Consider the following 26,947-nt stretch of genomic DNA (forward strand, 5'->3'; position numbering starts at 1 on the left):
GCAACACAAACATTTTTATTGAATAAATCGAGATACACTGTATGTGAAAGATCAAATAAATGCTGAAACTTTAGTCTGTTCACCGGTTAGTCAACTGACAAAACACAACAGCTGATCACTTGAGTCATTTATCAACCGAATTGTCAGGGGTTTATAGAGTTTACGGAGCAATCATTTAAATAATAATCTACAGATTATTTGACAATAAAAATAACCACTAGTTGCAGCCCTATGGATGAAATAAAACCAACAGCCATTCAGCCGAGGCCTAAGTGAATGTGAAAAGATAGCCTACTCTTAACTGCTGCCTACAGGAGGAGCCTTCTATAAAGGTTACAAACGATCTAAAAACTAGGCCTGGCCTATAGGCTAGTTTTAACATGCACGTTAACCGTGAAATCAGGGAAACTTTTGCACGTAGCCTATATAAAAAGTGGAAATAACCTGCGTTCACTTTTCTGAAAAAACATTAGAAGATTTACAGAGAAAGGGAAGGTAGGACTTGTTTCAGTAGCTATGAGGTGTAGACTATTGTTGGCCACTCATTTCCGAAGTATCAACATAACGGAACTATTTTACGACCACCTCAGTGTGAAGACATCACAGAAGAAGAAAGGGAAGTTGACATACGAGCAGAGGAGGTTTGACGGCAGCCCACCCTCTTAAACTGCAGCAGCTCTCTCTGTCCTCCAGAGGCGATGCTGGAGTTTGGAGAGACGAGGGGACGGGGCTGAGCAGGAGCGCAGCTACCATGCCGTGCACAGACTTACAATAGGGACGAAGTTTTGACATTTGGCATTAACCTTCTGTTTTCACCGCTCACCGACGACATGGAGTACTGGAGGCAGTGTGCGATGTGGCTGATCAGCTGCAAAGTGCTGCCCCCGAACCACCGGGTAACTGCGGACACTGCGCAGGTGTTCGACCTGGCGCAAACTCTGCGGGACGGGGTGCTGCTGTGCCAGCTGCTGAACAACTTGAGACCTCACACTATTAACCTGAAGGAGATCAACCTCAGGCCACAGATGTCACAGGTAGACTTAGCATTTCTACGCTGCTTTCAAATCAACTTGTGGTTGCAACGTGTGCAGAGGAACTGTAAAACTGCTGTGAAATCCAAATTAGTGTCGCCAGACATTAATGGGATTTAAAGTCATGCCGTAATAGTGTTATATGTCAATGCAAGTTGATTTGGGTTAGTTAATAATCACTCGCTCCAGAATCAATTTAGTTCTTAGTAGAAGAAGCCAAATCATTGGCACTTAATGAACACTAGACTGTGAAGTGTGTGAGGTAGACATAAACCAGTAGGCAGTGCTACCAAGTGATGATAAGTCCACATAAGGTATCTAAACACACCACCTCAGAAACAAGTAGTATCAGCATATCATTTTTGTGTTGCATGGAACAACACTAATTTGGAAGTCTTGTTCCAGAGTTCTTAAGATTTAAATTTCTAAAATATATATATATATGTCAGGGGAGTTTTTGTCCCTTTGAGGTACTTCATTAAAACAGTGAGGATTTGCAGGATGGGAAGCTTCATTTCCCATGCATCTGTCACACACATTGCATTCAAGTCCAGAATTTGGGACCATAAATCCGGTCTCATCTAGCGCTGTGTCAAACTGACTCACTGTAAACATTTTACAAAATGAGGCTCTGAGTGACCTCTTTGGAGATCTAATGTGGATACATCTTCATCAGTCTTTCTATATATGATAAATAATCCATTTATATATGTCTGTATTTTTAAGCAATTGAGGGAATGCTAAATGCCCATCAGACTGTGAAACCCAAAGGGATGGTCCCAGGCTTGACCTCTCTTTACCCAATTTACCATACCCAATTAATTCTTCCCTCTGTCACTGGAGAGGCCTGATAAAATCCTGGCTTTGATCCACCCATTATTTAGGGAACTTTAACTATGTGTGCTGCAACTCGTAGTTTGCTTGCAACTGAGTTTTAAGCCCAATATTTGAAGTTAACCACAGTGATAAAAATATCGTACTCAAACTACTTAAAATAAACTAAAATTTACTATTATTATGTAGATTTAGCAAGACTGTCTTTGTATAAACAACTTAAAAAAATTGTTTGTAATTAAAGAAACATTTGCAAGTAAGGTCAGCATGATTTCAGTATGTACTGTAGTGGTCAAGTAAGACTTGTATTTTGCATTGATTATAGGCTGTATTGTGGTTAATTGTGAAGATATTGGTTTCAAAGCACATGGTTAATTGGATTGTAGAATACACCTCCAGTTCCCATTAACATTTTTTAAACATTTGGGACTGCTCTTGAATTGACGTTCTTTGAGTTTCTTTTAATTGTTCTTATTAAAAATCTTTTTAATGGAACTTTCATTTTATGTAAAGCACTTTGAATTGCCTCATTACCAAAATGTGGTATATACTATTTATCACAGTGGTTAAATATAGGTTTAATAAAACAAAAAATATATAATAACTAAACGCAGTGAAACGCGTAGTGAGGCAGACATTTATAGCAATATTTCTCCATATAGGTGCAGATAAACTCAACTAAAATATTTTGTAGTTCACAAAATACTCAGGCCTTACAAGTATGATACATATGACGAATGTATCATCTAGTCAGACTCTTTTGATTCTTTTTTGATTCATGTAATCTCCAACATCTTGGCATCTCAACCTGTTAGGGTAAAAGGACCCATTAAAAAAAAGAATCACACAAAAAAGTTTTAACATAGGTAGGTCTGATAATTTGTAACTAGACGGTTATTTTTTGAGAAATTAGAAAATTTAGTAAACAAAAAAAGAGTCAAACAGTTTTTAATTTGAACTTCCACAAACTGCCATGAACAAATTAAGACATCTAGTAAAAATGACCAATTTAGCCTTCAAACATTCTGCTTTGTAATAAGTAAAAGCCAGTTTCCTAACTGGGCATTAGATTGTGCTCTGTCTTACATACTGCTGTGTATGTCCTCTGTCAGTGCACATCAACTCATCTTTTATCTTCTTGAGAGACAGTAAAAGCAAACCCTGGGCATAATGCGCCGAACAATGCATAGCCTTGGCCTGCAGCTGTAGGCCATCTGAATATGGTTAAAAAAGGCATGTATGCCAGTGAGCTCCAGATTTTAAATGGCCCTTTCACTGTGCCCTGCTGACCTACGATCTTGGAAATGGAAACAAGGCCATGAAGGTAACGGAGTGGAAGACAGTGAAGAGTGCAGTGTACCGTCCATTGAAAATGCACCCAGAAGTGCTAGATTTCTCATTTTAGGCCTTGGTCCAATGCAAAACATAAAGTGTGACAGTAAAATGCATACCTATGGATCATGAATAAATAGGCACTCTATATAATATCTGCTATTAGTAAAGTAAAGCTAATATTCAAAGAAAATCTTTCAAGACAGACTTCAGCACCAGAGAAATCATGCTGCTAAACATCAATATATATGAACACAAACAAAATAATACAAAATGTCAAAAAATAAAAATAAAAGCTTAATAATCAGTGCAAAATCAAATTAACAGCAACAGGATCCTCGCTAAACACAGCATCAAGCAACCCTATGTTAACCCTCCTTCCATCATTTTAAACATACTGCACCAAGAAAGGGCTGCACTTTTTACTTTTTTCATCTCTGAAGTCAAGGATGAATTGTTTGTTGTCAAAGTAACTGAAGAAAGTGAACATTCAAAGGGCTGTGGCTGTAATCAGGAGTGGTGCAAAACCATCATGTTCATACACTTCCTCTACAGACAAACTGGGCCCCGGGGGGGGGGGGCGGTGGAGTGATTACAGGCGTCTCCACGATAAGCTTATGTGATAAAAAGGAGCCTATGTATTCACAGTAATCAGCTCTCCTTTCACATTATCACACGCAGTTCCTAGTTTAGTCATCACCTAATGATGCAAAAGGCAAATGCTGGCACACTTGTTTACTGTTTGCATGCTTTATAAGGTGTTTTTTGACAGTGCTATTTGTGTAGATGGATTTTTATTATTAAATTATTAAGTGGCTCAAGCTAGAACCCATAACCATAAGCACATTGTCTTTCTAATTGTTGTTGGACTGCACTCTTCCCACTGAGATACAGATCCTAATAGGAAGTGACACCTAAAGAGCACATCGTTAGTGGTTTCATTTCGCACCGTGAAACTTTCCGTTTTCACTTTCAGTTAGCTGTGTGTGTGTGTGTGTGGTACACGTTCCCTTTTATTAAGGCAACTTCAAGTTCTCTGTGCTCACATTCTAGTGTTATTATAGGTAATTAAGGGTAAACAGAACTAAAGTCTCGGTTCTTCCAAATGACAAAACACACTTTCCATGCAACTTATGTCAGTGGTATCTTGCTATGCGGATATCTGTCTGAGACTGCTGCAATTTAGGCACATACTGTATGTGCTTATTTGTGGTACTTAACATTACATTTAAAACATTGAAAAGCAACATCTCTTTCCACAAATGATGTCACTGCTACTACAGTATGGAGAATCCATATACCATGCTGATACCAGCTCAGCAGATAAAGGGACTATTTCTTTAATTAAAAATACTTCAATAAAAACAGTATACAGTATTCAGTTTAGCAATTTCTTATTGCAATGCGGTGGACATTAAGAAATCTGAGGCATTTCAAAATTTCCTTTTACAGCACAAAAGTAAAAAAAACGTAGCATGGAAAAACTGGAGGAACTGACCTATTAATGTTAGTTATAGAATTAATTAATTAATTAAAAAAAATATACATATGTTTTTGTTTCAACATGATTCTAGGAAATGCAAAAATGCTCTATGGCGATGAGGGATGCTAAAATTATGTGTCAATTTGTGCCCTTTGCAGTTCCTGTGCTTAAAGAACATCCGCACATTCCTGACATCTTGCTGTGAGGTGTTTGGGATGAAGAAAAGTGACTTATTTGAAGCCTTTGATCTCTTCGATGTTCGAGACTTTGTAAAGGTAACACGCATATCCATTTTTCTGCATTGTTCAGATGTTATACAGTTAGAAACAGTAGGGGGAAGTTGGTGACAGAAACATCAAAACTGTGTCATAGTTTGCAAAACAGCAAATAAGTATTATATTGTCAAAGCTCTTCTTACATGAAAAAACATTGGTGCCTAAAAACTTGAAATTTCTATGGTGTGTACACGGTGTACCAGGTCAGTGGGTTTGTAGTGTAGTGCGCTCCTTTGCTACTCAGTGGACTCTTGCTTGCAGCACAGGAGCCTGAGTCAACTGAAAAAAGCACAATCCTTCTGAACAGGCCTTATTTCCACATTTCCTTAGTCCAGTGCATTTGGTGCATAACTTTGCCTAGGAGCATTATGAGTTGTGTGAGCATCTCTTTGGAGAAGGGAGAAGTAATATAATTTAAAAGTTGTATTATATTCTTTGTATTATTCTGGACTGAATTATATATTTTCTAATTTAGAACATCTCAAAAACAGAACATTTCGTCTGTAAAAGTGTTAGCGTCCTTTCAAAGGGGCTTAGTTTGGGTAAACTACTATTCCTTATGTACTATACTCTCTTCTTATAAATGATTTTGTCAGAGCAGACATTGTATCTATTTTAAATAATGAATACAGTATGGCAGGTGGTTTGAGAACTCCAGCTATATTTTGTTAATTTTTAAGCAAATTTTAATTGTAAAAGAAATGTTCTCCAAGCAACATGTACTATATATCTAAAGTCCTTTAATCGGGCATATTATACATGACTGAAGTTTTTAATTCACTTCCCTGCAGAGAATAGACATTTGTTATTGGTGCTCTTGGTCATTGGTTGTGAGGAATTGCATATTGAGCTTTTCGTGCAGTTTCCCACACAAACCATTTTCTTTCAGTTCAGTGTGTTGTGTTCTAAAGAAGCTTCCAGTTAATCTGGCTCCTGATAATCCCGCAGGGGAGGTGCTGCCTGCAAATATGTACAGTAAATCCAAGCTGGGCTGCATAATCACAGTCATGTTCAAGAGTTGTCCATTGAACAAATAAGCTTCTGGAGGGGGAAGATTGTGCCACATCATTACATTTTTTCCATCATTAGTTAAAAACTGGGTGTCTGCAGGTTCAGCGATTGGGTTGAATTGGCTCCAAGGAGGGTTGTGAGGCTAAACAAGAAATGCTCAATCACTTCCCTATTTTCCAGAAAACATCCAAAAGAGAACATCTCAAATCTCAGCCAGTCTAATCCACTGGGGTTGAATTGTGCCAACTCTGCCCGTAGACTGAGTATTAGTCCACTGAATATCTAATGAGAGCTCTCTAACCTACATTCCTCTGCTGAGTTACTACAGGCTTCACCCTGGCAGCCATGCCTACTACATGCAGCAGCCTGGAGGCCAGTAATGTGTTTATTTCAGCCCTCTACATAAAAATATGTCAACCTTCACTGTAAAAGCAAAATCTTTGCTTATTAAATCAGAGTGAATAAAGAAGGGCATTTTACATTGTAGGAATGGGTGTTTTTTTTGTTTTCTTCTTAAAGAAATAGTTCAGTGTTTTGGTAAATGCACTTATTTAGTCTCATGCTGAAAGTTTGATGAGAAGATTGATACCACTCTCATGTCTATAGATTATATATGAAGCTACTGCCACAGGGATGATGACCTTAGTTTACCATAAAGACCGAAAACAGGGGGAAAACAACTATCCGGGCTCTGTCCAAAGGTTACAAAATCCACCTGTTCCTAAAGCTCAATAATTATAATATTATACACTCTTTGTCTGATATCCTGGAGTCTTTGTTAGTTGTCTGCTCGTTTTTTTGTACAGATTAAACAAACAAGATACTTTTTAATTTGCTGTGTCACACAGTGTGTAATGTTCTTAAACATGAGACCCTGTGAGTTTTAAGTAATTTGTTGGTAATACTACTGCATGTCAAATTTAGATAACAAAATAGCAGAGAGTCAGGCATGCACAATGAAGGAAAGTTAAAATGCAATGTCATATATCGAAATGGTGTTTTTAACTTTCCTTCCTTTTGCTTTCTTTTTCATGATGCTCACGAAACAAGCCACACTCACCACACGGTTGGACTTCAGCTCAACTCGTGTTAAATCAGTTATGACAGGTGTGATGTGTGGGGCAGGCAGGAATATACAGTATTACATAAATCTGACCATTCATGTAATGTTAACTCTCAGTTCAAAATGTTGTCAAAGAAAAAGCCAATTGAGATTATAATGGAGAATCAATTTTCAGCATTTCATTTTCTTAAATGAATGAATGTGACCTTTTGGGGCAGAGTGTGTTTCAGGTATCTTGTTGTGGATTAACTATGGTATACACAACAAAATATTAGGGCTGCAAGTAGAAGTGACATTTTATCACTAAAAAGGCAGAATATTTGTTTATTTGCAGAAAAGACTGCTTTGACTGAAGTTTTGACTGCTGTAAATAACTTTTGAAAATGCAGAAGTCTTTTGCTGTTTAAAAGCTGGTCTCTCACACTACAAACACGACTCTTTTAAGTCACAAGCACACCTGGGTTAAGCCAAAGCCACAGCACTCCTTCACACAGGAAGAGGAGATAAACTGCAGATAGACAGGCTGTTATAGCTAACCCCATTAACTATCCTTTTTAACCACGCTTGTAAATCCAAATCCTGCAAACAGAGTAATTATTTTGCAGCATTGTTACTTGAAAAGTCTTCATACCAACCAGAGAGATTATGAAGGTAATCTGGACATTTGTTGGAGATAGAAGCATACAATGATTACATTTGCTGTGTTTGTAATGACACATAAAATACACACAATGTATAATCTTGTGTAATTTTGTGTAGCAGCTGCAATAATTATCTGTTGATCAGACTTTTCTCACTTTTTTTTTCTTTGCTGTTGTTGCTATCGTGTTGTGCATGCAATAGCTACCGCCACCACCACCACCACAGCTACTACCACTTTGCATTTTTTTCTTTAAACTTTTCGAAGCAGTTTATTTTTTTATGTTTTATCTGTTTACAGTACAGGCCAAAGTTTTGGAACCACCTTCTCATTCAATGCGTTTTCTTTATTTTCATGACTATTTACATTGTAGATTATTACTTAAGGCAGCAAAACTATGAATGAACACACGTGGAATTATGTACTTAACTAAAAAGTGTGAAATAACTGAAAACATGTCTTATATTCTAGTTTCTTCAAAGTAGCCACCCTTTGGTTTTTTTGATAGCGCTGCAAACCCTTGGTGTTCTCTCAATGAGCTTCATGAGGTTGTCACCTGAAATGGTTTTCACTTCACAGGTGTGCCTTGTCAGGGTTAATTAGTGGAATTTCTTGCCTCATTAATGTGGTTGGGACCATCAGTTGTGTTGTGCAGAAGTCAGGTTGATGCACAGCTGAAAGCCCTATTGGACAACTGCTAGAATGCATATTATGGCAAGAGAAACAAGTGGCCATCATTACTTTAAGAAATGACGGTCAGTCAGTCCGGAAAATTGCAAAAACTTTGAATCTGTCCCCAAGTGCAGTCGCAAAAACCATCAAGCGCTAAAATGAAAGGAAGACCAAGAGTCACCTCTGCTCCTGAGAATAAGTTTCATCTGAATCACCAGCCTCAGAAATCGCAAGTTAGTAGCAGCTCCGATTAGAGACTAGATGAATACCACACAGATTTCTAACAGCAGACACATCTCTAGAACAGCTGTTAAGAGGAGACTGCGCGAATCAGGTCTTCATGGTCAAATAGCAACTAGGAAACCACTGCTAAGGAGAGGCAACAAGCAGAAGAGATTTGTTTGGGTCAAGAAACACAAGGAATGGACATTAGACCAGTGGAAATCTGGACTTTGGTCTGACGAGTCCAAGTTTGAGATCTTTGGTTCCAACCGCCGTGTCTTTGTGCGACGGAGAAACGGTGACTGGATGGATTCTACATGCCTGGTTCCCACAGTGAAGCATGGAGGAGGTGTGATGGTGTGGGGGTGCTTTGCTGGTGACAGTGTTGGGGATTTATTCAAAATTGAAGGCATACTGAACCAGCATGGCTACCACAGCATCCTGCAGTGGCATGCCATCCCATCCAGTTTGCGTTTAGTTGGACCATCATTTATTTTTAAACAGGACAATGACCCCATACACACCTCCAGGCTGTGAAGGGCTATTTAACCAAGAAGGAGAGTGATGGAGTGCTGCGGCTCCACAATCACCGGACCTGAACCCAATCGAGATGGTTTGGGGAGAGCTAGACTGCAGAGTGAAGGCAAAAGGGCCAACAAGTGCTGAGCATCTCTGGGAACTCCTTCAAGACTGTTGGGAAACCATTTCAGGTGACTACCTCTTGAAGCTCATCAAGAGAATGCCAAGAGTGTGCAAAGCAGTAATCAGAGCAAAGGGTGGCTGAAGAAACAAGAATAGAAGACATGTTTTCAGTTATTTCACTCTTTATTATTAAGTACATAATTCCATATGTGTTCATTCATAGTTTTGATGCCTTCAGTGATAATCTACAACGTAAATAGTCATGAAAATCAAAAAGAAAACTCATTGAATGAGAAGGTGGTTCCAAACTTTTGGCATGTACATGAACATTTACTCTAAAATGTTTTTATTGAGCCAAAGATTATTGTACAGACAGTAAATTAGTCAAGTCAGTGCTCACTTTTTAAAAACAGTAAAAGTAAAAATTACAACTACTAATCTATACATAGATAATATTTGGTACGAAAAACAGAATTAAAGCAAACAATGCAAAACCCAAAAAATAAAATAAAGAAATGAGCATAACATTTTTTTATCCTCATTCCCCCATACCCTACCCATTCCTCAGTCTACTACTTCTACTCATCTTACTTGATCAAGAGATATAGTAATACAGTGGGTACCGGTATATGTATTTTACAACTCTCATATTGAGTAGGAAAAGAATTGTTGCTACAATGTTTCTGATGTTCCAAGGACAATCAGTAAAGGCTCTGGTTCTAATGGAGTATTAAAAATGTCTGAGGTTTTGAAGATCCAGAAGGGAGTTATTTTGGGACTTGATACAAAACTGTGAAAGAGGGTTACTTCTGAGGTATGACATTTATTGCACATGGGCAATGTATTTTGATAGATACTCTGTATTTTCACTTTAGAAAAGTGAAGCGTGTGCAATATCTTAAACTGAAAAAGGCAGTGTCTGGCATTATTTGTATATGTTTAAGTTTTCTTTTGTCTGGTATTTGAATACCCATTTAATTTTATGTAAGTTTTAAGCTTTCAGAAGATGGAAGGGCTATCCATAGTAAAGATTTATATGTACAGGAGATAAAACTATTGGTAAATGGCAACGTAGACAGGGACCTGTTTAGGGTTGAAAGCTTCCGATAAGTGTCTGTTTGTTTGGCTTCCTGTTTTGTTTTGATAGTATGGTTTCCTGTCTTGTCTAGTTTTGCTTTGTGCCTGTCTGATTGTCCTGCCCCGCCCTAATGTGATTCACCTGACGTCTCACCTGTTCCTCGTTACTGCTAGTATTTAACCTCTATGTTCCCTTTGTCTTTTGTCAAATCCTTTTGCCCTGTTGGTTTGGCCTGTCTGCATGTACCAGTGATGTTCCTGAGAGTCCCTGTGAGTCCCTGTGAGTGTTTTTATGTAGTGTTCCTCATGTTGTTTTTTTCCTCCCCTTTTTTCCCGGACCTTTGTCCGTGTTTTGATTTTTGCCTAGCTTTTGCCCTTTTGGATTTTTGCTGGGGTTTTGCCTTTTGTGCTCCCTTTGTTCTAAACTGTGTTATAATAAACCCCTGTGTACCTGCTCCTGACTGTCTCCTCATCTCTGCGTTTGGGTCCTCACTGCACCCCACCGTAACAGTTTTTTTGTCAATTGGTAAAACAAGTGATTGAGGTTAAGACCAAAATGTAAATCTATCAGAGGTTGCAAATTGACTTGAGAGAGGAGTGGCATTTTGTGACCTCAATGTCTAGATTGTTTTGTTTTTTTTTCTCTCTTGATATCTTCAATGGAAAGTGGTCTAGTGTATTTGTGGGAGTTGAATGGATGGACATTAACATACTTTTACTCAAGTTAATTCTGGATCCAGCAAATGTACCACACAGTTAATTTTTTGGGGGATATTTGTGGGTTTGTTTTATATAGATCTCTTCTGCATAAGGAAATCTTATTTGTGGCTCTTGCATTGTAGCCATGAATTTTGGGATCTAGTCTTATACACTGGGCAAGTGCTTCTAATACAGACAGAGGGCAACCTTGCCTCATTCCTGTGAGTAACTTGGAAGAGGGAGATATTGTTTGGTTGGTAAGGATTTGTGCTGTTGGCTATTTATACAGAAGACCAGTCCACGCCAGGAACCTGTCTCCAATATTAAGTCTTTGTAGGACCTCAAATACGGCCATTCAATCGGGTCAAATGGCTTCTCGGTATCAAGGGAGTGTATGACCAGGTCTTAACTTCCTCGTCTTTTGGTGTAAATTATATTAAAGAATCACTTCAGATTACAAGTTGAGTTTTTATTGGGTGTGAAGCATATTTGATTTACGTGAACTAGTTTGGACTGTCCTCTTAGCTAAGATTTTGGCAAATAGTTTTCCATCCAAGTTTAAAAGGGAGATTGGCCTACTTCCTGTGCAACTTTTCCCTTTTTGTAATTTACTGTGATGTTTCTGTTAGGGTTGAGGGGGAGAATACCGTTGAGTTGGGCATGTGTGTACATTCTGTGTATATACGACGAAAGACAATCATTACATTTCTTGTAAAGTTCAGCTGGAAGTCCATCTGGGCCTGGAGTTTTCCCACTGTTAAAAGGTAGTAGGTATTACTACATAAACATTCCTAAAAAATGACAGAATATCTACATCTGGTGCTTATAGGTTTATCAGGGTCAAGGAGGTGTTTTGTATATCTCAAATTACAATTAAATAAAAAATAGCGTCCTTCCTTATTAGCATGTGTTTTGTTTTTTATTGATGAAAGGTTGAAAACATTACATTAGTTACCACTTTGCATTTTTATAATTTTTAGCCATTATAGCATTCACTGTCTGTTCCTTTTGCCACTCACTTTCTCTCTCTCAGCCATTCACAAATAGAAATTAACTTAGCTTTTTTTTTTTCTTCAACAGGTTATGGACACTCTGTCCAAGCTCTCCTACACAGCAGTTGCACAGCAAAGAGGATTCAAGTAAGTCAACCTACCTTACTGACACTGCAGCCACGTCTCACTTACAAATTTCCTGTTTAACCAGGGTTTTTACTTTGTCACCAGAAATGACACTCTTGTCACCACTAACAGCAATAAATAATTTAGCTTTTTAGAGTAATAGAAACGCATATCAGAGAGAACGCAATTAAAGAGTGTATACCCTGAAAGACCGAAAAGAAAGATATGGGAATGTTCAACAGACTGTAACCTTTCCTTGGAATGAACTATTCTATGTCACATCAAAAGTTAGTTTCCAGCCCAAACACACTGAGCCTCACGCTGCTTTGCTGTCATTTCCAGGCCATTTCCAACAGAGGAGAGTCTACAAGACGAGGACATTTACAATAATCTGGAAGACTTGATTGAGTATGTATGAGACTCCTCTCTGTGGGGCCATTACTGGTGTTGGTAGAACATGGTTATTTCACTCTGTAGTAGAATCAGCTTTGCTCATCATCCATGCTCTCCAGGGGTCTGGACACCCACATGGTCTGGTAAAAGGCTTGGCTCCATTTCTCTGTTACTGTCAGAGGGAACAAATGAGTAATGTTTTTGCTGAGTGCTTGCATACCACCCACATCAAGGTTCTGGATGGGTGCTGTTGACAATTAATTTTTTTAATAGATATAGATTAATAAGAGTAATCTAATATGTATAGAACCAATACATGTCTTATTTTTATGTCACATTAAAGCGCATGCTTTTTTTGAATTGTGCATTATACCTTTCTAAGTATTTCAATCTCCAACACATTTGTTCATGATGAGTTATTGAACATGAGAAAAAGATCAGCCAAAGTCCTAATTCTTCATGTATGATTGCATTGCTTAATTTTTCAAAACAATAGAAAAACAATTTGAAATCACGTAGACACTGTACAGAAAGTGTGTTGCTTTCGGTTTACATCTGTATGTTTCTAATTGTATACCATTTACCAACTTATCTTGTTATCTTATCCAAAAATTGTTGTCCCACAGCTTTCACAATACATGAAGTAAATTGTGAATGATAATCATTACATTTTATAAATGTTAATTTGTGTGCGTGCGTGTGTATGATAGTGAGAATGCCCTCGAGGATAAGGACGACTTGTATGCAGCCATCTACGGGCTGGAAGAAGACTATGCAGGTGGAGAGATCTATGAAGACCTCATGAGGACTGAACATCAACCCCCATTGGTACTGCAATGAGTCAGACACTCACACACACACACACACACACACCACTCTTTAGAAAAAACTAATATAGACACTATGCACACCAGAGGGAAATACTCCCATTCCCAGTAATTTATGTTGAAATTATTTTGTTGAAAATTGCCCAGACCTGCAGGGGTGGAACTCAGCTGAGATCTCGGAGTGATGTGGACCATCTATTCATCAGCTTCCTGTTGCATCTTAGTGCTGTATGTGATGCAAGCAGGAGGAACGGTGCACACATGCTGCTTTAAAAATAATGTCACCCGTAAATAAATTGATTCACTAAAAGAAAAAGAAAAAAAAGAAAACTTATCAAAGATTTGTAATGTGGTGATGTGATCTGAATGCAAATATTTAATTTTAGTATCCTGAGTGCATATTCTGAATACACCGACTCACAATAGTCTTTACAGATAAACGAAAGTAAAGGAAGTAATGTTTTTTCAACATTTTCTAAGTTGTGCGTCTTTCTTGAAGCAGGCAGAGGTGGATGTCCGTAGCTGCTGCCTCACAGAGATCAAACAGACCGAGGAGAAATACACAGAGACCTTGGAGTCTATTGAGAAGGTACTGTACACAAACATCCTGTTCTATAGTGCACTTAAATCATACATTGTTTTATGACAAACACATGGCTTTCTTTTGTTAATTAATCTGATAAAATTTTCTGTACAACTTTGGTGTAGATCTTTGATTTGTGATGAGTGGGCAAAGTTAAGAAATAGCACAAATCTTTTACCATCATAAATGGCATTTAAAAGGGGCTTTTTATGAACATTTCCAGTTAGCATTTCTCTCAAGTTGCCCTGCTATGGTCCTGTTATCTGACATTTGTTGTGATGACTTTTATTAGTTTCAGTATGTGAACACCCCAGCTGCTATTATTATTATTTATTATTATTATTATTATATATTACAATTACCTTTTGATATGGTTTATCCAGTTATAAAATCAGTTTATGAAAGAGAAAAGCTGAGATATTTCATTCAGTTTTCCAATTTTTTTTTTTCTCTCCAGTATTTCCTGAATCCTTTGAGGATGTTTTTCTCTGCAGCTGAAATTGACAAAGTTTTTGTCAACATTCCAGTAAGTCCCATACGTTTCCCTTCTTGTCACATGACATGGAAATGAAATATATATATGTGCAGATATCTATGTCTTCTGTCTCTCTAATGCAGGACCTGGTTAAAGTTCACAAGAGCCTGATGGTCGACGTGCAGGACTCCATCTTAAACAAAAATGCCTTAAATCTCTACCAGATTTTTATCAGCTACAAAGAGAGGTATACATGAACGCCATCTATTTATATTTGTTAGTTTGCAATAACGCTACAGTATGTAAGTTGCCCCTGCTTTAGCATTTCCAGAAATGTATTTCCCTTTTGTGGAGTCATGTTTCTCAGCTTTACATGTACAGAAGGTTTTGTTTTAGATTCATTAGATCGTTGTACTTTCCCCTTATAATTTGCCATCCATTCACTGGCCAGGACCATTACCATGCATTGTTTTGCAGTACTGAGGCAGACATATATACTTAATTTACATCAGACATTTTGAATTGTGGATATATTCTGCATGCAGGTTGTTTTCATGACAATCCTCTGCATGTTGTTACATGTGTTTAAAAAGGCCAGTTTTTCTATTTAATTTATCTATTAAATTCATTTAAAACGGAAATTACTAGAAATAGTTCTTCCCACATAAAAGGAAGGATTTCCGTCTTGATCGTATCATGGTAGATGACATTTTTGCAACACATTCAGAGAATCATTTGATATAATCTGTATCGCAAGCAACAAGATTGCAATTTATCATGAGTTACACTTTGTAATTCTGAGATAGCACCTTATGAGTAACTGGCTCACCACACACACTGTCCTAACCAGACTCTGACTGTGCTTCCTCTACTGTCTTTCTTTTTAATTTTAGACTGCTCATTTATGGGGTATACTGCAGTCGGGTGGAGATAGCTATTGCAGTTTTAGATCTCATTTGCAAAGAGAAAGAAGATGTTCGCCTAAAGCTGGAGGTGAGACACCTGAATAAAACACACCACACCACACCACACACACAACGCACAGCACACACACCCACCACACACACACGCACACACACACACCTCTGAAACACACATCCAGTTTCTCCAGCAGCCCCTAGTGTGTATTTTGTGCATTACACATACCATACCACACATTATGTTCTCTCCAGCTTTAAAAAGAAAGATAAGAAACTATTAAAATAGTTTTTGGGGCATTTTAGGCCTTTATTTGACAGGACAAAGACATGAAAGGGGTGAAAGAGGGGGAATTACATTTACCAAAGAGTCGCGGGTCGAAATTGACCTGGCCCGCTGCGTTGAAAAGTAAACTTCTAAATGTGGGCACCCGCTCTACCAACTGAGCTGTCTGGGCACCCTTAAAATAGATATTTTTAATAGAGTTAAATAGCTGATTTTATGTGATGGATTTAAAATAAAATAAAATGTAAGATAGTAAATAATATGGATTTAAAATGGGTAGAATCATGTTTTCTCAGTAAGCTGTGAGCTTGGTGCATGCCCTTTGAAACACAATAGGATACAAAAATATTGCATACTCAATTTGAAAATGAAAATTTTAAGTTTTGAAGTTTAGGCCAAAAAACAAACAGGAACAGATGTAAGCTAAACATAGTTTTGTCTCTTGGTTGACCTGTCCTTATAAAAAAAAGTCTCAACAACACCTAAGTTATCTGTGCAATGATGCACTATTGCTCACGCTGTTGTAAATATGTGTCTATTTGTTGCAGGAGTGCTCAAAGAGAGCCAACAATGGGAAGTTTACGCTGAGGGATTTGCTGGTCGTCCCAATGCAGCGAGTCCTCAAGTACCATCTACTTCTACAGGTAGGAATACTGGAATCTGCTGATTTGAAAAAAAGAGTGTCAGACCACATGTCTGAGTCTTTTTAAAAGTCAGTTTATTTTGGAGATCAGACAACTAAATAAAGGTGTTAATCACTGAAATTACGTTGGACTTAGACATATTTGGTAATGTACAGTATTTGTATTATCTTTATACATATACTGCATAAATATGCAAGTGGAAGCACATTGAACATTTGGGCCTTACTGCCTTTAACTCCAGGACAAGGCAGCAGTGTTTGTTGAGGCATGAATAATTATATAATAAGTATAAACGTTGCCCAGATTTGACCTGTTGTTGAAGGAATTCAAACATGCAGCCTTCTCTAAGGATATTACATACATGCCAATTTTATTGTATTGCTTTTATTGTATTTTGAAATATATATAAATGAGAGGACGTTTTACTGCTTTGAGATTGACCTCTAAGAGGTTTTGTTAATAGTATCTCAGTTGATTCAACTTGATGGCCTTCTTTAAGTAGAAAAGTGACCACTTGAGGGCGACATTCTCCACAACTTTGCTTCTTGTTCGTCTCCCTTTACAGTTTCTCAGCAGATTCACATGGAAAAAAAAGCCCTCTATTTCGAAAAGTCATTTAGGTATTGCATTCACTCTTCATATCTTACCCCTCTAGATTAATGAATGAAGTAACATTATGTCAATATATCTCAATATATTTCGGCTCACAGAATTTTCCTCAAACAAGAGGAAAGTGTCAGTTACCTGATTTTTGAAATAGATTTACCAGTAAAATTAGCATTACATTACTTGATTCTTCTACCCCCTCCCCCATTTCACTGATAACTGTGTGGCACCATCTCCCCGGTTTGGATAATGCAGAGGTTAGACTATAGCTGGCAGGGTACATGAGAGAACAATGACTAGAGAACTGTTTTGAAATTGTTGTGGAGGGTATAGGGAGGGATAGCCCTCCTTGGTAAATGGTGGGGACCATGTGTGTTCTTAGTCTCCTCTTAAGGAGAGACTTTGGGAAGTGGGTATAAAGATAGAAAGGGAACAGCAAGAGGTGAAATGAAGAGACGGTGGATACTGCTCAGCAAGGAAGCAGCACTGTAGCACTGTGGAGAAATAGTTCTTCTCTCCATTTTGTAATGTTATTAGAGAGGTAATGAAGGGCAAACATACCACCCAACTTTTATATTATCTATAATGCACATATTGCTATAATTTGATTAATATAGTTTTCTACTATGCACTGCACCTGTAACACAGCAAATACAGTATTGACAGCATGCCATTAACAAGCCGCATCCGTCTAGAATTAAGCAACAAAAATAAAAAGAATAAAGCTCCAACAAAAAATAAAGAATGCTGCTGAAATATACTATCCTGATACAGTGGTGGAACTGGTGCCACACATAGGAAAAATATATCAAGTTACTGCTACATATTTATGATATGTAATATTATCTGCGGAAATGTCTGTTTGGACTAGTATACGCTTATTAGTCTCATGTCTATTTTTCTGTTTGACTGCTGTTTTCATCCTAATGGAACCAAAGATGTCCACAAGAGACTTCAGGAAGCCTCTGTGCAGGTTACACTCCCTACAATAACTGCCATGCGTTGATTAATAAAACAGACATATATGTGGGTGTTGGATGATGTGGTCAAAACGTCCTTTTTTTCTCCTCTGTTCTTGGCTGTAAAATTACATTTGACAGTATTTGTACAAAGCTGTATAGCTTAAAACAAATAAAAAAAAATGTGTTTACACATTTTAGTAATTTTTCAGTGCATATAGAAATCCTATTTATGTTATTTAGCTTTATTTTTCAGTTTATTAAACATGAATGACTATAATATTGAAGCACATTGGCCAACTGATCCTTGTTCTGCCCTCAAATAAGATTAATTTAAGAACATTAGCTGTCTTCTGATTACAAGAGTATACATGGTGCTTTTTATTATAAAAACTACATGGTGGCATATAAAAGTAATCTTCATAATGACTACCCATGCTAAATGTGTTTGCCTGAGTGAGTTTTGTGTGTGAACATGATTTACCCTTTCCTTTCTGTCCTCCTCTAACAGGAACTAGTCAAACACACTCCCGATGCTGCTGATAAGAACAATTTGAAGATTGCTCTTGATGCCATGAAAGTAAGTGCAGTGCTTATGGTAAATGGACTGTAATCATTGTGATTTTAGTCTGTTACCAATAGCAGGCTGATTTAGTGGAAACAGTCTCTGCCATCCAACTATCAAGTTGTATTGGATGACAAAAATATAAGTCATCACTCATATTTGTCTGCTACAAATGGGTGGGAATTGATAACACATTTACATTAGTGAGCGCTTACTTTTTCAGTCCTGAAGGTAGCCAGGGCCAAATAGGCTGCTGATTTGAAGACAAAAATATAGGAAATGCAGAGCTTTAGACAACTTGAAGGCTTGATTCATACTTATATAATTTACATGTGTGCTCAGCTCACAGGAGCTTGGTACAAAATTAAAAGAATAGGTCAACATTTTATGAATTGCGCTTATTTGCTTCTTTTTTGTTGTTGCCAAGATTAAGATGAGAACGATAAACACTTTTATGTATTATGTTAAATGTGAAGCTAGCCAGCAGCCAATTATCTCAGCTTAGTATAAAGTAAGGAAACGGAGAAACAACTGGGTTGGCTCTACAAAATACACCTGTACCAGCACCTCTAAAGCTCACTGATTAACACAGTATATCTTGTTTGTATCTGTACCAAATATTAAGTGGAAAAACCCCAAATTGTGGCTCGTAGGGGGTTGTACACTGCAAAAAGTTTTTATTTTTTATTTTTTTAATCTTGGTATGAACCAAATAATTTGCAATGTTTGCTCAACTAATCGCTGTAAAAAAAATCACAACTTTACATTTTTTTTTACACTTTGGTTTGAACAGGTCTGCTTTTTCCAGTCTTCATGCTAAGCTAGCCTACTGGTCTCCTGGCTCCAGGTTTATATTGAGCAATCAGATATGAGAGTGGGATTTCAATAGTGGTCCTGTTGTTGTTGTGTGTTGTCTTTCTGTCTGTCTATCTGACGAGCTGTATGGTGCAAGATGAATTTTGGAAAGGATCAATAAATCTCTATCTATTGATACTCTCAGCAGGAAAATTAGTGTTTTGAATATTTCCCATAATGTCCAAATGTACAACATATTTCACTACCTCTAGATTGAACTAACCTAACAAAATTGTGTGTTTTCGTGTGTGTGTGTGTGTGTGTGTGTGTGTGTGTGTGTGTGTGTGTGTGTTGCCCAGGATCTGGCTCAGTTTGTCAACGAGGTGAAGAGAGATAACGAGACCTTAAGGGAGATCGACCAGTACCAGAGGTCTATTGAAAACCTGGTAAATCAAAAATAGTTACTATCAGCAGCTGTTTGTGTTGACTTTATATGATTGCAAAATATCAGGAAATCATGTTATTTACTTTTTGTAGACGGTCAGATTTGCAAGTCAAGTTTTTCCTTGTTAAGAATTTAGTTCTTAAGCAAAATAAAGACAAAATTAAACTTTACCTTTTAGTTAAAAATGCTAAATATTCCCTGGTTGCAACTTCTAAAATGTGAGGATGTATTCCTTTTTTTCATCATATATTATAATAAACCAAATGCCTTTAGGTTTCAGACTGCTGGCCAGACAAAAACACGACATTTGAATACGTCACTTAAGGCTTTGAGGAAAACAATTAATTTTGAAAAAAATCAGCAAATTAAGCAATAATGGAAATAATTGTTAAGTTGCAGCCCTAAACCACTTAAATGAGTTATTCATAGCAGCTGCATATTACAGTTTTTGCCACATTAACACATTTATTAAAACCTTTCACTCAAGGAGCAGAACATTGGCCCAGATGTGCACCACTGTAAGCACAATGTTAGCCTCACATGTTTTGCAATACAATACAAAACACTGCAAAACACTAAACAAACTTGTATACATTAGACACAGAACTTCATCATGATGTCACTTCCTTACAATTCCAAAGCACTGACTGTCAAATTAACACACCTATGAGCCAATCTGTGAAAAACAGCAATTAGGTGGGTAAACACATGATATCTTACAGTTTTTTTCCAATCGCTAAAACACAATTTTGCTAACTAAGCTCGTCTTATCAAAAAACTTCACACAAATTCACAAAACCACACACCAAAACTGCAAAATACCTCATATATCCTGTAAAATAAGCAATACAACCAAAACTACATATAGCATAATCAAAATCAAACTTTTGTACCAAATGGCACATACTTTATTCATATTACCAGATTTTTGCCAAGCAACTACACACTGTTGGGTATAATGAAAAACACTCATCTTTAGTATGCTTTGCCATAATACTAAAACAGTTAAAAGTGTAGAAAATTCTTCAGATTGTTCACATGCATTATTTGATGATACACAAACATGCCGTTGAAACATTTTTTTTGTCACCAAAAAAGTCAGTGCAACATATGCACAGCAGATTTATATTTATAGAAAAAAAGTATTTTTAATCAACCATTGAGGTGTTTGGCCAGGTGGCACATATACGTATATTGGCCAATTACCTCATGAAGTGTCATTTTGAATGATGGTGTTTTTAAATGGCAAACATGCGACTTTATGTCAGATTGTTGTGTCTTATGCAGAGAACCGTGTTCAATGCATTCAGAAAGTGCCATTTTGAATTGCAAAATGGATGTAAAGCAGAACATGTGTTTAGACTTTTGGAAACTTTAGAAGAGGTTTTGCTCTCTGTGTGTCAGTTTAAATACTTGTGCTACACATGTCAGTTTAGTGTGTTAACATTTGGAACAAACTGTAATTGTAGACACACCAATCAGGTGTAAGCACTATAAAAATGCTTCAGGTTAGTCTAGTATTTTCTGTAATGTATTTCCAGTTCCTGTTTTCAAAATAGTGCTTAAGGATTGAAGAAAAACTCTGAGGAATTAAAATATCAAATTAAACAGTTTTTATATTTCTGAGAGACATTCTGACAATGTGGTTTCAGCATGGAATACAATACGTAACCCTGTCTATAGGGTCACACCACAAGCATATAGTGAATATGGTGACATATATGGAAAACACCTCCTACATAAGGAAAGAGATGCCATTTCAAAATGTGGTAATAAGAAAGTGGAACAGGATGAGATGCGGCGGTAAAGGAAGGAATCAGCTGACAGAACCAGGAGCTGGTTTAAACAAAAGTGTAACCAGGCAGCATATAAATATTTTATGCTTTTGACATATCAAAACATTTGTTTTAAATGCATTTATTTAATACATTTCATAATTCATACATATTTTATATTCATGTTAACCTTTTCCTATTTTACTTTCAGAATCAGAATCTAATCAGCTATGGTCGACCAAAAGGTGACGGTGAAGTGCGTATGGTCTCCAGTGTTGACAAGAGGAAACAGGACAGGTTGTTCTACTTCAACTTCATTGTTTTGAAAAAAAAAAAAGATTTAGGATTGCAGTCAGGAAAGAACACACATTAAATGTTGATTTACTGAAACTAAGCTTTTGAATAAATTTACCATAAGTATTGATAGAGTGCAAAAGCAGAATGTTGTGTGTGTGTGTATATATAACTATATAACATATTGTGTTCTTATTTTACAGACACATCTTTCTATTTGATGTGGCTGTCATTGTTTGCAAGAGAAGAGGAGACAACTATGAGATGAAGGACATACTCGATCTCAACTACTTCAAGATCACAAACAACCCCACCACGGACAGAGAGAGTAAAAAGGTCAGTTAGCTGCAAAAACACAATGTATTTCTACATTCATATAATTACACAGATGCTGCAGTTGTATATTGGTATTTTTGCACTTTACGTTGCATTATATATTGGCTCTCTATCTGCCTCACATTTTGATTAGTTTTTATGGTTCATATCAGCAAGCTACTGTATGTAAATGTTGCTATTAAACATCTGTTTGGCTGCAGATTTTATTGCAAAATGAAATGTCAAATGCTTAAAAAGAGTAATCTAGAATGATATTATCTCCCTTTCTGGTGTAGGGTCAGTCACCCCACACAGTTTATACAGTATGCTATTTTTCACCTTGTGGGAACGTTCGCAGGCTGGATTGTTGTGGAGGGGACTTGATGTCTTATTGATTGATTGTTGATGTATGCCCACAGATGGTGTCTTCTCACTCTGGTGCTGATTGCTAATGTGAAACTGAGAGTGTGCCAGAATGGCATGGTTCTTTGGTTTCCATTATCATCCTCATGTAGTCTAATCATAATGTGTGTGTGTTTGGGTGTTGTGCGTTTGTATAGGACATGTGTATGGAGTGATTTGTATTTAACATATATGGCGATGGTCTTGATGGTGTGTGCTTGGCATTATCCAGAGCTGTCTCTATCATTATTTCTAAATTAGCAATCTTGTACTTAACATGTAACAACACAAAACCAGTTCAGACACGTCATTATTTTTTTTCCTGTTTCTCTTCCAAAATGTTGTTGCACAAAAAGGACACAGACATGTAAGAATTCATTTGTACTACACAGGAACAAAGAAAAAGACACATATCCACAGAGATACAGAAAAATGTGTGTACAACACACACACACACACCACACACACACACACACACACCCAATCGACCGCAGGACAGAGATGCTAATATCAGGTGATGAATGTGTGCAGTCCTTCAAGGCTGCTTATAGCTATATATCATTTTGTGCTAAATGAAACTTCTGAGTGTGAATGTGTTGCCACTGAGCACCCACACAGTCATCAATGATTTAACACTCAGCAGAGCTCTAAAACACTCAGGACTTTGCAAGGCTGGCCAATCACTGATGGGTAAACCCCACCACTTCCCCTGTTATTAGATATGACACAACAAGATGGAACAGATTAGGGTGACACAAATGGAGAGGTTTAGGAATTGATTAAAAATCTTTACCAAATATGCCCAAGGCATGTAAGTTAAGTGATGCAGTGGTAGGAGGTACTTGGTGGCCAGTGGTTGGAGAACTTGCCAAGCTGTGAATGTGTTGTTGAATAAAAAAACAAGCAAACAATGGTTATGTTTACACCCAGAATTTTTGTTGAGGACGTATGCAACTGTGGCTTAAAAGTGTTGTTTGTGTTCCTAAATTTAGGATGTAATAATTACAATAATACATTTAATTGATATAGTACTTTTCAAAGTACTCAAAACACTTTACAATAAAAGCTTGGTCCTGAGTGGTGGGGACTGGAGAGGGGATTTGTGTCAGAGTGGGGGTGGGGGGGTTATGGCAGTGGAGCAGGTCTGTATTTGGAAAAGAAAGATTGAGCGGCTTCTTTGTCTTCCTCTGAGGCAGATTAGCAGACTCTTCCTCAGTGTCATCCTGTTTTATAAAGTATACGCTGTCATCACAGCTTAAGTCCTCTTTGGACAGAACTCTGGTTAAATTCCTGTTGCCCCTGCTCTCTTGATGTTGATAGAAAAAACGGCAGCCAACTCACTGTAAGTTTACCTGTGAGCCTGGTGCCAGTGGCGATTATTGACGGTGTTTGGTTCAGTAGATAACTTTTATTAAATAACTTTTTGTCATATTTGCTGACACTGCCAGTCTATTTTCACAGTAGTACATGAGACAGATAATCTGTGAAAAAATCACATTCTTCTGGCCTCCCCCTGGAGCTCCTAATGCCAATTGCAAGATTCCACCACACCCAAAGATAAACAACCAATCAGAGCCGGTGAGTCTCTAATGCAGGGTCAGGGAAATGCAATCAAATATCATCCAAGACTCTGTTACTGCATTGTCTATTTCTCACCTCAATTTCTTTTCCGAAACATGTTTTAGTGTACTGTTTGGCTATAAAATGAGATTGTTTGTGACCAAGTCAAGCCAAAACCAAGCACTGCCCACTGCCGGACAAAACTCTTATTTTACAGCTAAACGGTACACTAAAGAATGTTTCTGAAAACATTTGAGATGAGAAATGGGCAATACAGTAACATAATCTTGATTCTTTTTTTGATCAGTGCTGCCTAGTTTGATGCTATGTTAGAGACTCCTCTGCTTTAAATGGTTATTATGGCTGGAGGCAGAGGTGTCAAAGTATTTACATTCATTACACTGGTAGAAGTATAGATACTAGGGTTTAAAAAGACTTCTGTAACTAGTAACTCAAGCTTTTTACTCAAGTAAGTACTGGTTTCAAAATTACTTAACTGTAAAAGTAATGTAAAGGGGAGAAAAAATTATCAATATGTTTTTTCAAATTAGACGAGTTTTGGAAACAGTTAGCTCTTGGTACTTAAGTGCACGGAGGTTGCAACGTATTCGAAAGGAGTTGTTTTTGCATCCAACCATTTTGAAAATTAAAAAAAAAATTCTTCCAGGTACAGCCAGGGATGTACAGTAGAGGGGTTGGCTGGTCTTCCTGGATACCAACCTCATTGCTGGTGCTTGGCTGGGAAATTTCGCTCAAGTTGTCTTGAGTCTCTGCCGCGGACATTGAGTGTGACGTGATTTGTGTCATGTGCAGGTGCAATGGATCGCATACAAAACAGAAGGGTGTCGGAATGGTATATGTTTATACTTCTCATCCCACCACAATCAAATTCATTCTTTCCAGATGCCACGATTTATCTAGATAGGTATTTTTTTTGGTGTTTTTTTTTGTTTGTTTTTTAACAATGAAAGCCGGAATGAAATCAAGCTAAACTGTAACAGGAGTAACAAGGCTATTTTTAAAATGTAAGGAGTAGAAAGGAGTAGACAAATAATTGTGTGAAAATAAATGTAAGGAGTAGAAGTAAAAAGTCTGCTGTAAAATAATTTCTCCAGTAAAGTATAGATACCCAAAATTTATTTTACCCAAAACTTAAGTGAGGTAACAAAGTATTTGTACTTCGTTACTTGGCACCTCTGGCCGAAGGCATAGGCCCTCATTTATCAACCTAATGTAGAAACCAGCGCAGATATGAGCGCAGAAATCATCTTAAACAGCCTTCACGTGGGATTCAAAACGGTCGTATCACACCAGTCAGAACGCAAGAATGGTCGTTCATTAATAAATGCAGTGGCTGGAAGCAATTGTAATTTAAATATCACGCCCCAATATATTCTCGGTTTTGAGGCTTTTCCCCTATTATTAACGACATGGCGAGACGTAATCCAGCTAAGCGGCACTTTTTAGAGGTAGAGATTGAAACCCTAACATCTCAGGTTCATTTGCACTAACGTGTGTGCTATTTGACAGCCTAAAAACTGGAATTGAAGGCTGTAGGAAGAATGCAGAATGAAGAGATTACTGATGCGGTTAACATTGTTGCCATAGTAAATCGGACTCCAGCTGAAGTTTATTTAATTTATACATCCTTGACATATGTATGCTATAGTAAAATATATATAATATATATGCGCTTATATTGCAATCTCTTAGGCCTACATGTAGGTGTACCTTTATTAAAATAAACACACAGTAGCAGAGTTTTTGCAGTGTTTTTATTTTACACGTTTTTTTCATGAGTCAGAGCCAGGCAACTGTAAGCTGTGAGGGAGAGCGCGTGTCCTCCACCCCCCATTCTGGACCACCACGCCGACCCTGTCTCCTGACAGCAGAGGAGCTGGAAAAACGAGCCGAAATATGTCTGTTGATGGCAGAAAGAAATCAATCACTTGGCCATTAATGAAGACAAATGAAAACCTGAAGAATAAATAAAAGAGTTGTACATTGTCATGTTTCCTCTAATGAATATCCTTGCCAAACATAACTGTCTCCTTAGAATCGCCCCCAGTTGGGGCTGTGCTGGACACTGCTCTCTGGGCATCGGGTCTTCTGGCTCACTCACTACATTTACGGCGCCCTGTTTTGCTGTGCGATGTTGTGTAGAGGCCTACAGGCTAAAACTGTTGCAGACTTTTTCTGGCTTGTATAGTAGGGTCCACCCCACTGATGCAAGACGGAGCCATCTGCCCTTTATCAATCCGTTCCATCGTGGCCCGTGTGTGTATGTGTGCACTGTTGTACCGGGGCATAGAGGTCTTCTAAAAGAGCAAGATCTTGCCGATAAGTGATCAACTGATAGCTTCTTCATCTCCTGTTACATGCTGCACTGCAAGTCCACACTGACTCAAAAACTTGCGTACACGAGTTCAGACCAGACGTGAGCTTTTATTGTAGCCTACGCTCAAGTTTATATAAATGCCAAGCTTTGCATGGGAATCGGCGTACACCCGTCCTACACCTGTTTTGGGTCACACACACGTTTCATAAATGAGGGCCATAATGTTTTTGGGTTGTCCATACGTCCGTGTGTTTGTCCCAGTTTCGTGAAAGCAATATCTCAGGAACCCTGGGGACAATTTCTTCAAATTTGGCACCAACATCCACTGGGACTTAAGGATGAACTGATTAGATTTTGGAAGTCAATGGTTAAAGGTCAAGGTGATTGTGACCTCAAGTCTGTCCCATTCTTATTAATGTAATATCTCAGGAATGCCTTGAAGGAATCTGTCCTGTATCCAACAAATTTCCACTGGGACTCGAGGATGAACTGATTAGATTTTGGTGGTCAAAGGGCAAAGTCTCTTTGACCTCAGAAAATGCATTTTTAGCCATAACTCAAGCATTCTTATGCTAATTTTTAAAGGTCAAAGGTCAACTTTACTATGACATTACAATGTTCTGCAAAAACATTTCTGGTCAATATTTAATGACACAACTCAGAAACCGA

The 26,947-nt window shown here is 37.7% G+C and overlaps 1 protein-coding gene and 2 long non-coding RNA genes across 3 annotated transcripts in view; 1 reads left to right on the top strand and 2 right to left on the bottom strand.

The window, feature by feature from the left end:
• Positions 1-554: 554 nt before the first annotated feature.
• Positions 555-26,947, top strand: part of LOC116698498 (guanine nucleotide exchange factor VAV3-like) — a 49,555-nt gene continuing 23,162 nt past the window's right edge. Inside the window, 14 exon segments of the mRNA XM_032530442.1 lie at positions 555-1,034; positions 4,839-4,955; positions 12,062-12,120; positions 12,442-12,507; positions 13,203-13,320; positions 13,816-13,908; positions 14,360-14,428; positions 14,521-14,624; positions 15,271-15,370; positions 16,129-16,224; positions 18,301-18,369; positions 19,509-19,595; positions 21,581-21,666; positions 21,867-21,999. Coding sequence (XP_032386333.1) covers positions 831-1,034; positions 4,839-4,955; positions 12,062-12,120; positions 12,442-12,507; positions 13,203-13,320; positions 13,816-13,908; positions 14,360-14,428; positions 14,521-14,624; positions 15,271-15,370; positions 16,129-16,224; positions 18,301-18,369; positions 19,509-19,595; positions 21,581-21,666; positions 21,867-21,999 — 1,401 coding nt within the window. The 5' untranslated portion in view covers positions 555-830.
• Positions 10,096-26,645, bottom strand: LOC116698501 (uncharacterized). The gene is made up of 3 exons (XR_004334225.1): positions 26,575-26,645; positions 23,439-23,446; positions 10,096-10,108 (listed from the first exon to the last, which is right to left on the bottom strand). It is a non-coding gene; the product is annotated as an uncharacterized LOC116698501 (long non-coding RNA).
• On the bottom strand, positions 19,237-21,216 carry LOC116698499 (uncharacterized). The gene is made up of 3 exons (XR_004334223.1): positions 21,204-21,216; positions 20,340-20,346; positions 19,237-19,338 (listed from the first exon to the last, which is right to left on the bottom strand). It is a non-coding gene; the product is annotated as an uncharacterized LOC116698499 (long non-coding RNA).

The sequence above is a fragment of the Etheostoma spectabile genome, chromosome 12 (genome assembly GCF_008692095.1).
Source record: "Etheostoma spectabile isolate EspeVRDwgs_2016 chromosome 12, UIUC_Espe_1.0, whole genome shotgun sequence".
NCBI classification, from domain to species: Eukaryota; Metazoa; Chordata; class Actinopteri; order Perciformes; family Percidae; genus Etheostoma; species Etheostoma spectabile.